The sequence below is a fragment of the Hypanus sabinus genome, chromosome 23, assembly GCF_030144855.1.
Source record: "Hypanus sabinus isolate sHypSab1 chromosome 23, sHypSab1.hap1, whole genome shotgun sequence".
In the NCBI taxonomy this organism is placed as follows: domain Eukaryota; kingdom Metazoa; phylum Chordata; class Chondrichthyes; order Myliobatiformes; family Dasyatidae; genus Hypanus; species Hypanus sabinus.
This window is the reverse complement of record NC_082728.1, coordinates 26,808,267-26,823,004: the sequence shown is the minus strand read 5'-3', so window position 1 is coordinate 26,823,004 and position 14,738 is coordinate 26,808,267. Positions and strand designations below refer to the sequence as shown.

The 14,738-nt window shown below is 38.4% G+C and overlaps 1 protein-coding gene across 4 annotated transcripts in view; it reads right to left on the bottom strand.

Annotated features, from left to right (window-relative positions):
* The window catches only part of gps1 (G protein pathway suppressor 1), a 69,868-nt gene that overhangs the window by 40,891 nt on the left and 14,239 nt on the right, over positions 1-14,738 (bottom strand). For all 4 annotated transcript variants that reach the window (XM_059948580.1, XM_059948578.1, XM_059948581.1 and 1 more), the window contains 4 exons: positions 11,768-11,860; positions 8,127-8,308; positions 2,710-2,874; positions 1,912-2,047 (listed from right to left, as the gene is read on the bottom strand). In XM_059948580.1, coding sequence (XP_059804563.1) covers positions 1,912-2,047; positions 2,710-2,874; positions 8,127-8,308; positions 11,768-11,860 — 576 coding nt within the window. The remainder of the gene's footprint in view (positions 1-1,911; positions 2,048-2,709; positions 2,875-8,126; positions 8,309-11,767; positions 11,861-14,738) is intronic.

Below are 14,738 nucleotides of genomic sequence, written 5' to 3'. Positions count from 1 at the left end.
AGCTCAGGACACTGGTTGCACCATGCTCAACCTTTTGATTCCAGCTGAGGTCACACCAAAATCTGTCTCCACAACCCCTCCACTGTACTGGCAGTCTGGTTCCCATCCCCTGCAACTTCAGTTTAAATACCACTGTGCAGCACTTGAAAATCTTCCTGCTAGGATATTAGTCCTCTTACAGTTCAGGTGCAAATAGTCTCTTCTGTACAGGTCCCACTTTCCTTGGAAGAGAGTCTAATGATCCAAAAATCTTATGCCCTCCTTCCTACGCCAACTCCTTAGCCACATGCTAAACTGTATAATCTTCTAGAATCACTAGCACATGGTACGGGCAGCAATCCTGAGATCACAAACCTGGAGGTCTTCCCTTTAACTTAGCACCTAACTCCCTGAACTTCCTAGGCAGAATCACATCACTCTTCCTACCTACATGGATCACAACCTCTGGCAGTTCACCCTCCCACTTACGCACTGGTTTTAATCTGAGGGCATCATATTCATCCAAATGTTGTTTGCCATTTAAAAGCATCTTGGACGTCAATACTGAACTATTATTTATGAGACATTTAGAAAGGCATATGAACAGGCAGGTTATGGAGGGGTTATAGATCATCTATAGACCAATGGTATTAGTTTAAATTGGCATCATTGCCGGCATAGATATTGTGGATTGAAGGACCTGTTCTTGTGCTGTACTGTTCTTGATCTAGTGGTGTTTGAAGACAAATAGGTGTTTGACTCAATGTAATATGTATAGCAAAAGCTTTTAGCTAGCCCAGTCACAGACTATGTAGCAAGATCAGCACTTAGCTGATCTCCTATTAGTTGACCTTGCTGCTTCAAAAATTAGATTCCCCTTTAGTTACACAACATAATTTTCAGTAGTCAATTGAAATAGTATATAACCGATTGCAGCATGCACTCTTGCCAATTATAGCTGACTAACTTACAATTTATATATTAAACTGCATAATTTAGCATATTGTTAATTCTAATTTGCAATCATCCTTAATATAAATAATGAAAACACTGTTAAATAAGTGGGGACAGGTTGCAGTAGTTTTACACACATTAATTACAATCAGAATGGGTATATTTTTTTAATAAAAAGACAACTTTACAGTTATTTAAATCTCCATTTTCAGGACTGAGTAACAGGAAAATATTGTAAGGAAGCAGAACAGGCTGGATACTTTTCAGAACTGAAATAAAACTAAAATAATTTAAAACTATGTTTCACAAGATGGTCATACTCCACTGGAGACAAGATAATAGTATGAAAGATAACCTGACACAAATTGGGGTGGGGGGGAATAATCTTTATTACAAATATTTTCAGAAGACAATCTGATTGTAATGAGAGTATTTAACACTAATGAGAAACATCAATACATGGATTTTAGACAAATAGTAATATGCCAAAAGAACATTTTCACCCATTCCATCTATCCAACGTTTTGAGCATTTGTCTAAGTTTCCAGCATACAATTATTTAACACTTTAAGGCTTTCTTTTCTGCAAAGCATTCCATCTGGTAATCACGATAAAGCCTTTCGTATAAATGGAGAGGAAAAAGAAAATCAAGCATGATCTGATACAGTGACCACAAAGCCATGGAGAGTTTATGCAGGAGGATGCAGCACCAATAAACAAAATTAACGTTATTTTTCACAGATAAATTGTTTATATCAATTAGAAATTTTACCTGATTTACTCAGAATTCAGCATGATCATTCAATATGGCACATACCCTTATGTTTGCTGGGCTTCATTGAATAACTAATGGTCTAACTTGGATATACTGTACCAAAGCTTCAAGTTGCACCAATACCTCCAATTCCTCTCAATGTGGAATGGCAACTATAATGTGTTTATAATACAAGAATGTTATGTAATTGACCGTTCACATACCTTGATGACATTCAAACACATGTTGATGACGTGCTTTGCACTTGTGCAATAGTCTCTGGCTCGTGAGTAACATTTCAGTGCATTACTAAGATCCCCACAGTCTAGGTAGTGATCACCGAGGTCATCATGCCCTCTCCTGCAATAAAATTTTTAAAAATTGCAATCACCTCACATTCATGTTAAAATGGAAGTCCACCAATCCCAATACATTTATTTGTCTCTAACTTAACCAATGGTTAATTATATTAACATATTTGGGATAAAGATGAAAAATAGATGAAGAGAAAAAAAATTGCCCAAACATTTTAGTTCACATCACAATTCATGTTTTTTGTTTGGAACATTGACACAATGAATAGCATTATAGTCAATTGAAATAGTATATTCAACGCAATTCAGTTTCCTGGGAAAGTCCAGTGTTTGGCTAAGAGAGACAATTAAAAAAAAAATCAGTACCTGTTTTACCAACCACTCACACTGGCACAAAGAAAATTCTTATTCTTAGCAAATTAAGTGTCCAGTTAATCTGCCTGTCAGGGTCAGAGAACTCATAAGTCCCCATCGAACAGTATCACTGCAAGTGAAAAATCTGAACCTTAAGTATTTTAGCCTTCTCTCAGTTCTGCACTGAAGCATAGTCCTGGCTATTATCTAGCTGGGCCAATTGGATAGAATTTATTGTACAGAAATTTATTACTTGATCCAACTGGTAATAATGATACGCTATGTTGTAGACTGTCCCAGACACATTTCAAATTGTGTACTGAAGACAAATTCCATATCTTGAAAAATTGTTACCTGATGCTTTCTTTGATAGAATTTCCCTTGTAATTCTTTAAATCTGTATCTAATTTCTCCAGTTTCAGTAAAGCTTTCTTCCGTGTAGACTCTGCCCAAGCTGTGTCCAGTGTAGGGGGCTCCAGACCTGATTCAGGCACTGTATCTGGTACACACTGAGTTTCCCTGCAGAACAATAAAATAAGTTTTTGCAGTTCAATTTATAAGTTTTTAACTCATGCACAAACCAGAAGTTCTAGCACTTAAATCATGTTCAACACGATTGGTAAAATACCATACATTCAGCATAATATCAAGGATCACATTCAATGCAAAAACAAAGAATTTAAATGTTCTGCATGATAAGCTTCTCCTTGCCTAGTAATAATGGTCAGCATTGACATTGTGGGTCTCAAAGCCTTTTCTATACTGCACTGTTTTGTTTGCAGTCTGGAAGAGTCAAACAGAGCATCTTTACTACTCGTCTCCCCTTTTCATTTCCTATTCTCCTGCCATGATCAGCTCCTATCCTGCATTATCTATTTCAACTGACTACAATCATGAACAAACAATACTGCAATTTCTCATTCTCCCAAGAGAGAAGGGATTAATAGAGGAATACATTTCTAACCTTATATTCCTGCCAAGGAAGCTTATGTATATTGAAGGCTTATGCATTTTAAGCCATTTAGACATAATACTGTAAAGTCCTGAATTTTCTACCTGAACTGCCATCTGCTTTCAAAAATTAAGCTCCCAAAGAGAAATAATCCATTATGACGTGGCAAAATCTAGCTTCATTTCATAAATAAAAGGTCTCCATTAAAAATCATGGGACACTGCAAATAATAAAATTGTAATGTATTTTCATCTAGAAAAGGAGGAACACAGATTTCAAGCATCAAAACCTGATAGTAACCTATGCAGTCGGGAAAAATAGGAAAGGAGCAAAAGAACAGGAAAAATGTGGATGAAAGTAGTACTATATAGTTGATGAGAAGTGCAGAAGCTAAAAGATAAAATTCTTGCGAAGTAGCGGAGAATTATCATTTCTGCTGGATCACAAGTATTCTACCCAGAACCCAATAGAGACCATAAGATCAAAAGACACAGAAGCAGAGTTAGGCTATGTGCCCTATTGAATCTGCTCCATTTCCTCATGGCTGATCCAATTTTCCTCTCAGCCCTAATCTCCTGCCTTCTTCCCATATCCCTTCATTCCCTGACCAATCAACAAACATTCAAACTCTGTCTTAAACATTACATAAAGATTTGGCCTTCACAGCTGCCTGTGGCAAAGAATTCCTCAAATTCTGCACTCTCTGGCTGAAAAAATTCCTCTTCATCTCTATTCTAAAATGACACCCCTCTATCCTGAGGCTGTGGCTTCTGATCTTGGACTCTCACACCATAGAAAATATCCTCTCCACATTCACTCTAAGGCAGCCTTTCACCATTCCACAGATTTCAATGAGGCCACCCCCCACCCCCCCATACATCCGAGTTCCAGAGAATACAAGCTCAGAGCCATCAAACACTCTTCATATGACAAGCAATTCAATCCTGGAACCTCCTTTAAACCCTCTCCAAAACTGCGCACAGTATTCCAAGTGAAGCCTCACCAGTGCTTTATAAAGTCTCAAAATTACATCCTTGCTTTTATATTCTAGTCCTCTTGAAATGAATGCTAATATCGCATTTGCCTTCCTCACCACACACTTAACCTGCAAATTAACCTTTAGGGAATCCTGCACAAGGACTCCTAAGCTCTTCTGTGCCTGAGATTTTTGAATTTCTCTCCACGTAGAAAGTACAGTTGGCCCTCCTTATCCGCGAGTTCCGCATGCGCGGATTCAACCAACCGCGGATCAGGAAAACCCGGAAGTTCTCTCTCCAGCACTCAAAGTTTGAGCATGTACAGACTATTTTTTCTTGTCATTACTCTCTAAACAATACGGTATAACAACTATTTACATTGCATTGGGTACTATAAGTAATCTAGAGATGATTTTAAAGTACAAGCAGTCCCTGGGTTATGAACGAGTACCGTTCCCGAGTCCGTCTTTAAGTCGGATTTGAAGTCGGAACAGGTACATCCGGTATTATTTAGCGTCAATGTATCCAGAGATACCGGCCACGTGACAGACGCACTGCCACCTGGCTGGTCAGAGGACACACCACATGCCAAACAACACTCGGTGTACTGCCACCTGGCTGGTCGGAGGACACACCACACGCCAATCAACATTTGGTCCCTCCCAACTAATCAATACACACCTAAATTACTGGTCACCTTAATTGGATTATCTCGCCCAGCCCCATGCTATAAAAGGTGAGACTTGTCCTTGGCTCGCTCTCTCTTACAGACCACCTCATTGAAGGTAAGTGCATTGATTTATGTTTGGGAAGGTCTATCGTTTGTCCTGGTAAGGGAGCCGCGGCTATCCAAGGTCAAGGGGGATAGCTGTCGTAGTGCTTTTCCCTTGTTTTCTGTTTGTGTAACTGTACCCTGTCCCCACACCGCTTCCTGTGTATAGTAGTTGCTTGTGTTGACCCGACTTCCCCTTGTAAATAAATTCCTTATTATTAAAACTGTGTGTGTCCAGGCCTCTACTGTTGAGACTCAAAGAACCAGTTATTTCCATCACAACAGTCAGTCAAACGTTTGTCTTAGTATATATGTTACCTTTCTATGCATATAAAACACTTAAGAAACATATGTATTTCAATAATTAAACCACTGCGTTGCTTAGTAATAATTGTAGCTTTCATTGGGGCAGAGCCTTTCACATGCTCCATTAAAATTGTTCCGATCATTGACCTACTGTAGCCTAACGCTTATCCAATGACTGATGGCGTTTCACCTTTCTGACTGCTTTATTACTTCCACTTTATTTTCAATCCTGATCGTCATTACTTTCACGAACATAAACACTGCAGATTCAGAGCTGTGCTGCCAGGTCCTAATGTCCACTGAAACAGGTTAAATAAAGGACTTGAGCATCCACGTTTTTTGGTATCTGCGGGGGGGGGGGGGGGGTCCCAGAACCAATCCCCCACGGATAATGAGGGCCGACTGTAGTCAATCCTTTCATTTCTTCTACTAAAGTGCATGGCCATACACTTCCCAAAACTATATTCCATCTGCCACTTCTTTGCCCATGGTCCGAATCAGTCCAAGATCTTCTGTAGCCTTTTGACCACCACAAAACTAACTGCCTATCCACCTATCTTCATATCTTCTACAAATTTTGCAAAAAAGTCAATTCCATCTTCCAAATCATTGACATATAACGTAAAAAAAATCATCCCTACACAGGGCCCTATGGAACATCACTAGTCACTGGCAACCAAACAGAAAAGGCTCCTTTTATTCCCACTCTTTGCCTTCTGCCAATCATCCACTACTTTATCCATGCTAGAATCTTTCCTGTAATGTCATGGGCTTGTAGCTTGTTAAGCAGCCTCATGTGTGGCACCTTGTCAAAGGGCTTCTGAAAATCCAAGTACACAACATCAACTTTGCTTCTTCAAAGAATTCCAACATATGTCAGGTAAGCTTTTCCCTTGAGGAAACCATGCTGACTTCGGCCTACTTTATCATGTGCCTCCAAGTACCCTGAGCCCTCATCCTTAATAATCGACTCCAAAATCTTCCCAACCACTGAGGCCAGACTAACTGACCTACAGTTTCCTTTCTTCTGCCTCTCTCCCCTTACAAGAGTAGAATGATATTTGAAATTTTCCAGTCTTCCAGAACCATTGCAGAATCTAGTGATTCTTGAAAGATCATTACTAATGCCTTCACAATATCTTGAGCCACCTCTCTCAGAACTCTGGGGTGTCCACCATTTGGTCCAGGTGACTTATCTTCTTTCAAACCCTTCAGTTTCCCAAGAACTTTCTGTCTAGTAATGGTAACTTCACACACTTCATGGCCCCTGACACCTGGAATTTCCACCATACTGCTACTGTCTTCCACAGTTAAGACTGATGCAAAATACTTCTTCAGTTTGTCTACCATTTCCTTGTCCCCAATTATTACCTGTCCAGCATCATTTTCCAGCCGTCCGATATCCACTCTTGGCTCTCTTTTACACTATGTATCTGAAGAAACTTTTGGTATACTTTTTAATATTATTGGCTAGCTTACCTTTGTATTCCATCTTTACCTTCTTAATGACTTTTTAGTTGCCTTCTAAAAACACTAAAAAGCTTCTCAATCCTCTAACTTCCCACTAATACTTGCTCTATTACTGACCCTCTCTTTGGCTCTTATGTTGGCTTTGACTTCTCGTTAGCCACGGTTGTGTCACCTTGCCTTCAGAATACTTCTTCCTCTTTGGGATGTATCCTGTACCTGCCGAATTGCTTCCAACAGTTCCAGCCATTGCTGCTCTGCCATCAACCCTGCCAGTGTTCTTCTCCAATCAATTCTGGCCAGCTCCTCCCACATACCTTTGTAATTCCCTTTACTCCACTATAGTTCTGAAACATCTGACTTTAGCTTCCCCTTCTCAAATTTCAGGGTGAATTCAATCATGTTATGATCACTTACCCCTAAGGGTTCTTTTACCTTCAGCTCTCATCAATTCTGGTTCATTGCACAGTGCTCAATCCAGAATAGCTGATCCTCTAAGGGGCACAATCATGAGCTGCTCTAAAAAGACATCTCGTCGGCATTCTAGAAATGCCCTGATTTTGGAATCCAGCACTAACCTGATTTTCCTAATCTACCTGCATATTGAAATCCTTCATGACTATTGCAACATTGCCTTTTTGGCATGCATTTTCCATTTCCCATTGCATCGACATAGTTCATAAATTGTTTACTAACTGACTGTAGATTGGTTATTAGTGAATAGGGCTAAGTGGGACATTTTCAGATTCAGATGATAACTGATCGATTGCCTTGGGTAGTAGCTGCTAGCCCCTCATTGGGAGACCTCATACAGGTAGTAGTCTTCTGCACTACTGACATAGCAGTATCATATTATTTGACCTCATTTTGTGTGCTCAGCCATTTTCCTGTGCAAGTACATAATGCAAAAGACAACAATTTTAGCTCAGTCATTTGCTCCAATCCAAAAATTGCACAAAAGCACAAAGGTTGAAATATAGTAGCAATATAGTTAAATAACCGTACTATTGATACAGAGATTCAGAATAAAGGCCTGGAGATCTAAATCAGGTGTTCAATGAAGGACAACTTCATGTAACAAATAGATCAGGTTCAAACCTTACTGTTCAATATACTACAGGATACAGATTTAATGGTAATACTTTCAAAATGGGTTTGATTAATATCTGAAGAAAAAATGTCTTCAAGAAAGAGTAGAAAATGGCACTAACTGGATTCCATCTTGAAAGTGCTAGTGTGCTATAGGCTGAGCATCTGCCCTATTATTTTGCTTTTCAATGCAACATTTCTCATTTACCTTGTGGCTTCTGTCAACTTGCGATGGATTTCTTCATACATATCTACATTAAATGTTCTTTGAACAAAAGACAGTGCCATCTTCAGGGCTTCAATGCGTAGCTGCGGACAGTGCTCTGCAATAAACAAAAGCCTCTCAATTCGCATCAAACCACTGTAACTGGCCGCATATTGTTCCAGATCCTGCAAAACACAAAATAAAACATAACCACTATATTTACCTGAAATGCATAGAGTAGGCTAACAGTAAACTCAACAATGAAAATGTGTGGGGGAAAAAAGACAATATATTTTATTTGTCATTTACAAGGAACCTTGTAAATCGAATTAACAGACAAAGTCAAAATCTTAAATTCATCTTACATCAGTAAGGAGCAGAATCACCTGCTAGATTATACTCCTTCCCCTCTCCCCACCTCCTATTTTGCATTCAGCCCTCTTCCTTTCTAGTCTTGGCGAAGGGTCTCATGCCAAAGTGTCTACTGTTTATTCCACTCCATAGACGTCCCCTGACTTACTGAGTTCCTCCAGCATCTTCTGTGTGCATTGATCAAGATTTCCTCATCTGCAGAACCTGATGTCCATATTAGGAGAAACTGGCACTAAACAAAAGTACTATAAGCAAGGAATGTGGCTGAAGAGAAGAGTTGATTTTATTTTTTAAGGAGGATTGTGAATGTGGGATGAAAATAACTAGTAAGTTTAGGAAAAAGACACTATAACTAGCCACATTACCACTAATAATGGAACAAAAAGGAGTTATACAAATTCAGTGGCCACTTTATGTATAGGAGTGGAACCCAGTGTGGTCTATTGCTGCTGTAGCCCATCCACTTCAAGGTTCAACATGTTGTGCATTCACAGATGCTCTTCTGCACATCAATGCTGTAATGCATGATTGGAGGAGTTACTGCCATCTTCCTGTCAGCTTAAATCAGTTTGGACATTTTCCCTTGACCCCTCTCATTACAAGGCATATTCGCCCACAGAACTGCTGCTCACTGGATTCTGTTTCTGGTTTTCTGTGCCATTCTCTGTAAATTCTTTAGACTGGTATGTGAAAATCCCAAGAGATCAGCAGTTTCTGAGATACTCAAACTACCCCATCTGCCATCAACAATCATTCCATGGTTAAAATAATTTAGAAGACATTTCTTCCTCAACCTGATGTTTGGCCCAAACAAGAATGAACCTCTTGACTACGTCTGCATGCTTTCATGCATCAAATTGCTGCCACGTGACTGGCTGATTAGATATTTGCATTTACGAGCATGTGTACAGATATAGCACAGGTATGTGTACAGGTACAGAATAAAGTGGCCACTGAGTGTATATATCACTTGGGCTGGAGAATGTGGGAACATAAATACACAAGAAGTAGCTAAAGAAGCAGGACACTGGGCCCTTTGAGCCTAATCAAAGGCAGATCTTCCTGTGGTCTTTTCTCTCATCCATACCCATATCTGTAATTCCTCTACTATCTGGAAATCCATTGCTGAGTTTTAAATGCTATCAATGACTGAACTTCCAAACCTATTCAGGATGGAGAATCCCAATGATTCATCATCTTCAATTTGAAGAAATTTCTCCTCACCTCAGTTATATCTCTTATTTTGAGACTGTTCCAGTTTTAGATTCTTTAGCCAGGGGAAATTCTCCTTCCTACATCTATCCATCAGCCTTTAAGAATCTTATATGTTTCAAAGGTGTTAGCTTTTATTGTTTGGTACTAGAAATTAATCAATCCTATTCAGGCTCACCTTGCATGATCTATCCAGCATTTCAGGCACCATTCTACTGAAAATCTGCTGCACTCCCTCTTGGAAAAAAAATGCTTTCAAAGACAACCAAACTTGCACCTAATGTGCAATGACTCTATGCTCTACGTGCCTGTAGAAAAATAAACTTTATACTCAGTGCTTTTACAATAAAGGCCAACATATCTTTTACCTTCCTAACTGCCTGCTATACCCCCATATTAGTTTTCAATGAATCAGTACAACACCCTAGTCCCTTTGGACATAAATACTTCTCAATCTTTCATCATTTTTGTTACTGAAGTAAATATCAGTAATTTTTCTCATTGCAAACCATTTGCCATGTCATTGCCTACTCACTATGTATCATTTAAGCCTTTTTGCATCCTCATCACTACTCAAGCTCCCACTTGTCTCATCAGCAAACAGAATTTTACATTTCAGCCAAAATTATTGATAAATATTGTGAATAGTTGGGGCCCATGCAAAAAAAGTCTGCCAACTTGAAAAGGCCCATTTAATCCTACTTTTGATTTTCATCTCTTAACCAATTTTGAATCCATACTCAATTACTAAGCTCCAACCTCATTCATGGCTTCTATATGGGACATAATCAAAGGCCTTCCCAAAACCCAAATCCACTGCATCTACATATTCCTCCTCACTTTACTAAATAAACTTGAAAGACCTACAATCAACATGACTTTGCTTTCATACAACCATGTTGACAATGCTCACTCGTATTATTATATTTTAAGTACCTTGTATCACAGTATTTATTATAGATTCCTACAATTGACTTAAGTTAACAGACCAATGGTGCCATGTTTTTTTCTCTTCCCCCCCCCCCCCAACCATTCTTAAATGGAGAGTGGGGGAAGAGGAGGCATGATTGCTACCCTACAACTTTCAAGAGGCATTTCAAAAATATACAGCATTTTAGAAGATGATAACCAGAGCATCTACTATATCTGCAGCTGCAGTTTTCAAAATTGAGATATAGATCTTCAAGTATCAGTGTTCAGGCAGGGCTACACTTTTTATTCTCTAGCATTTCCAGGAGTTTTTTGTGTCTTATTAGGGACACATATACAATGTTTTATATATTACTGCTACAGGTGCAAATGTGACAGCAATCCTAATCCAGCATTATTTTGGAGCATGCAATAAATGGGAGGTATACGTCTTCAAAGAGGTGTTGATTAATATAATGAAAAGACCATAAAACCTTCGGGCATACTTTGAACACTTCTAACGAGAGTTCACCATTCACAAGAACCAACAAAGATGAAGTAAACAGGTGCTATTATTGAAAGTTTAATATTAGATATTTTGCAAACTGTGAAATGTTAAGTCATGGACTAGATGTCTGTGTTCTGTAAAACTGATTCAAATATTTGTTTGAATTTGACTAAAATATTTTGGGAATTTAAACTCAAGTAATTCAATGAAATCTGCAGATTAAAAAATAACAAGCAAATGTAACCACAAAACCACCAGATTGTTTCAAAAGCTCATCTGGTTCTTTAACTTCCTTCAGAGAAGGAAATCTGTAATCATTACATGGTCAGGAACAAAGTGCAATGCTAGAACCATAAATGTGATTGGCTCTTTAACTGCCTTCTTAGTTCAGGAACAAGTATGGATAAGTAATAAACACCTTTATTGCCAGTGACATACCCTTTTCACCAAGCAAAACAATAAAAAACAAAGCATCACTACTGATTGTTGAAAGAGCTATAAAATTATCCCTATCATCCTACAACTTACTTCTTTTCTTTTAAAAGAAAAAAAACTTCCATTATTATTTCAGGTAGCAAGTTGGGTGAATGAAAATCTTTTCTCATAAGTTCTTTTGTCAATGAATCTCCGAATTCTGACATACCAGTGTGGGATTTTCCACCACGTAGTTCGTGTCAGGTGCATTCTGCTGATCATCCTGAGGGTCAGCATCTATCTGCATTGGTTCCACTGCTCCCTGAGAGGCATAGAAAAAAAAATGGGAAACTGATAAAATAAGTAAGCTACAATACCAGTTGAACAGATTCTTACATACAATTAAAGTATAATGATAGAAAATAGAAAGTCAACAAATCAGAGTTTTAATTAATTTGCTACTTTATGGGGAATATCAATTTTATATAATTTTACTTATTACAATTGTATGCATCAACATGAAAATATCTTGGCTGAAATGAGAATGCTTTACATAGCATACTCATTTTCTCATTAAACTTAAAAAGCATAACACAACATAAACTACTAAACTTGTCTAAAATAATCTGATTTGTTTTATTCACTCTGTTAAGTCATCTACATCCCAACTCAATATTCCAATGAAGCTGTACTTTTGCTTTAGAAGAACAAGAGTTACCAAATTTCAATTAGACTTTCTCTATTATAACCTAACTAAATTGTTAGCTCCATGCAAATATAGAACTATGAATATTTCATTTTATATAGTGAGACTAATCAGGTCTTTGTTTCCCAGAACTTAACCTAAAACTTGACTACTGCCTTCAAAAAGTAGATAAACTATTGATGACTCTCATTAAATATAGAACTGCTCTGCCCTAACATCACAGGCTGTGATGCTATAACTAGCCATGTAAACCATTGATAATGGTGGAGCAAAGAGGTGGTGGTGGTGTAGTGTGGGGTTTCCTAGTAATTTAGGATTAATAGAGAAGAGTCAGAATCTTAGATACAAACAAAATTCAAGAATGAGATGAAAATTGAAGTTGTAATGTAATAGTCAGAGTAGGTCAGAAGTAATAAATGAATGGAAGCTGATGTAGAATAAGACAGGCAACCAAGTTCTGTTTTAATTGACATTTGGAGACTGAAGTATAGGATGCAGATCAATGAGCCAACTGGATTTGAGAACAAAATACTTCTACTTGTACACGTCGTAGCCTTTTCAAAACACTTTATGCCAACGCTGCATTGTTGAATTCAGTTAATTTAGAAAAACAACTTCAAAATTAGCTGTGGATGTGAATGTGAATGGATTCAGTAATCAAAGAATGTGTGACTTTAGATAAAGACAATGGGTTGAGACTTCCTAATGTTTATCAAGTGGATAATGTGATTCATCAAGAAATGCACATTGTGACATTTCTGGTAGGTCCACGACAGATCTTGTTTTCAGGTATTTGCATCAAGGAAAAGCATGCAAAGGAAGGAGAGCAGGCACTAAGGAGAGAAGGCACTACGGTTAGGTCATTCAGGGTCATTTAGAGGTTGTGGTGTGCACTTGAAGAAAGGTGCATTTCTCGGGGTGCTCTTGCAGGAAGCTGAGTGGGAAGCAACTGAGTACTGCACCAAATAAGGCACAAAATGAGGACAATGAAGGAAGGCATTGTAGTAAAATATATATGAAGAGCTACAGGATGGAACTGTGCCCTGGTCAATTACAAAGAGTGTATTTTGTATTTTGGATTAGGGCCTTTCCAACATCACAGCAGCAGAAGAAATCTGCTGGAATGGATTTAACTGCAGTATTCAGATTATTTTTTCTTTTTTTTAAGATGGCCGTGGACCTGCCAGAGTCCGTGATCTACAACTGCATTCCAACTACGTTCTTCACAGATGGTGGGTGGGTTCTCACTCGCAGAACTCGCCAAATGGCCTGGTGTTTTGATATCACCAAGTGTGGTCTGGAAGGTGCGCACCTTCACGCTGTGGTGCTGTGGACGACCTGATTCCATGCCAGTGCTGCTGACTAAAGCATTCGGGGAGATAGAAACATCAAGATAGCACGCAGTTGGTATATGCTGCTGTCAAAAGGTGGCCTCTGAACTAGAGCGATCTCTCTCTTTCAATAGTGAATGAGGGGCTGCTGGCCTCCCCTCTCACTCCCTCATTTTTGAGTGAGAGTGACAGAGACTGTCTGAGATGTCGAAGTGTTGGGATGAACAGTAGTTTTTGATGGACGCTACCTCATAGCCTCTGGGAGCTTTGCTATTGCTTGCATGGTGGTGGTGGGGGGGTTGATGCTTCTACTGGAGCTAGTGGGGAGAGGGAGAGGATTGATGTTTTTGCTGCTCCTTTTGGATGTGTGTGTGGAGGTGGGAGGGTTTGGGGTTTTAAAGTTTTATCTGTCATTCATTCTTTGGGTTTTTTTTCCTCTCTGTTTCATGATATCTCCGAAGAGTAGGAATTTCAGGTTGTACGCTATATACATTCTTTATTAAATTGAACAATTGAATGATGCATATGATTAGTGAAAAAAACATTAACAGGAGATAATGGGAGAAAGGACACAGACACTGAGGATTAGAAGTAATAAAATTGCTAATAATTGTGAAAGACAAAGAACACAAAGGAAGAAATAAAGAAACAGATTCTGTTGAAATCTAACTTCAGTTTACATTATAATATGGCATATATCAATGGCATTTTAAACTGATAATTAAGCTACTAGCAGCAAAAAAAATGCAAAGAAAAAGAAAAACAAATAAAATGTTGAGTTATGTTCTGTTGTTAAACTAGTGGTTTTAATTATTAGGTGTAGAATACCAAAACTGTAGTTCACAAGACCCCAGGGCATTCTCTCTTCTCTTTTCCATTGGACAGAAATACAAAAAGCTTAAAAGGACATACCACCAGACTCAAGGACAGTTTCTACCCTACTGTTATCAGATTTTTGAATGGTCCTCTTGTATGACAAGACAGACTCGACCTCACAATGTACCTCATTATGATCTTGCTCTTTACTGTTTACCAGCACTGTACTTTCTCTGAAACTTCTAAACTTCATTCTTTATTGTTTTTCTTTTACCTTGTTCTACCTTAATATACTGTGTATTGATTTCGTATGTATGAACAATATGCAAGACAAGCTTTCACTGTAA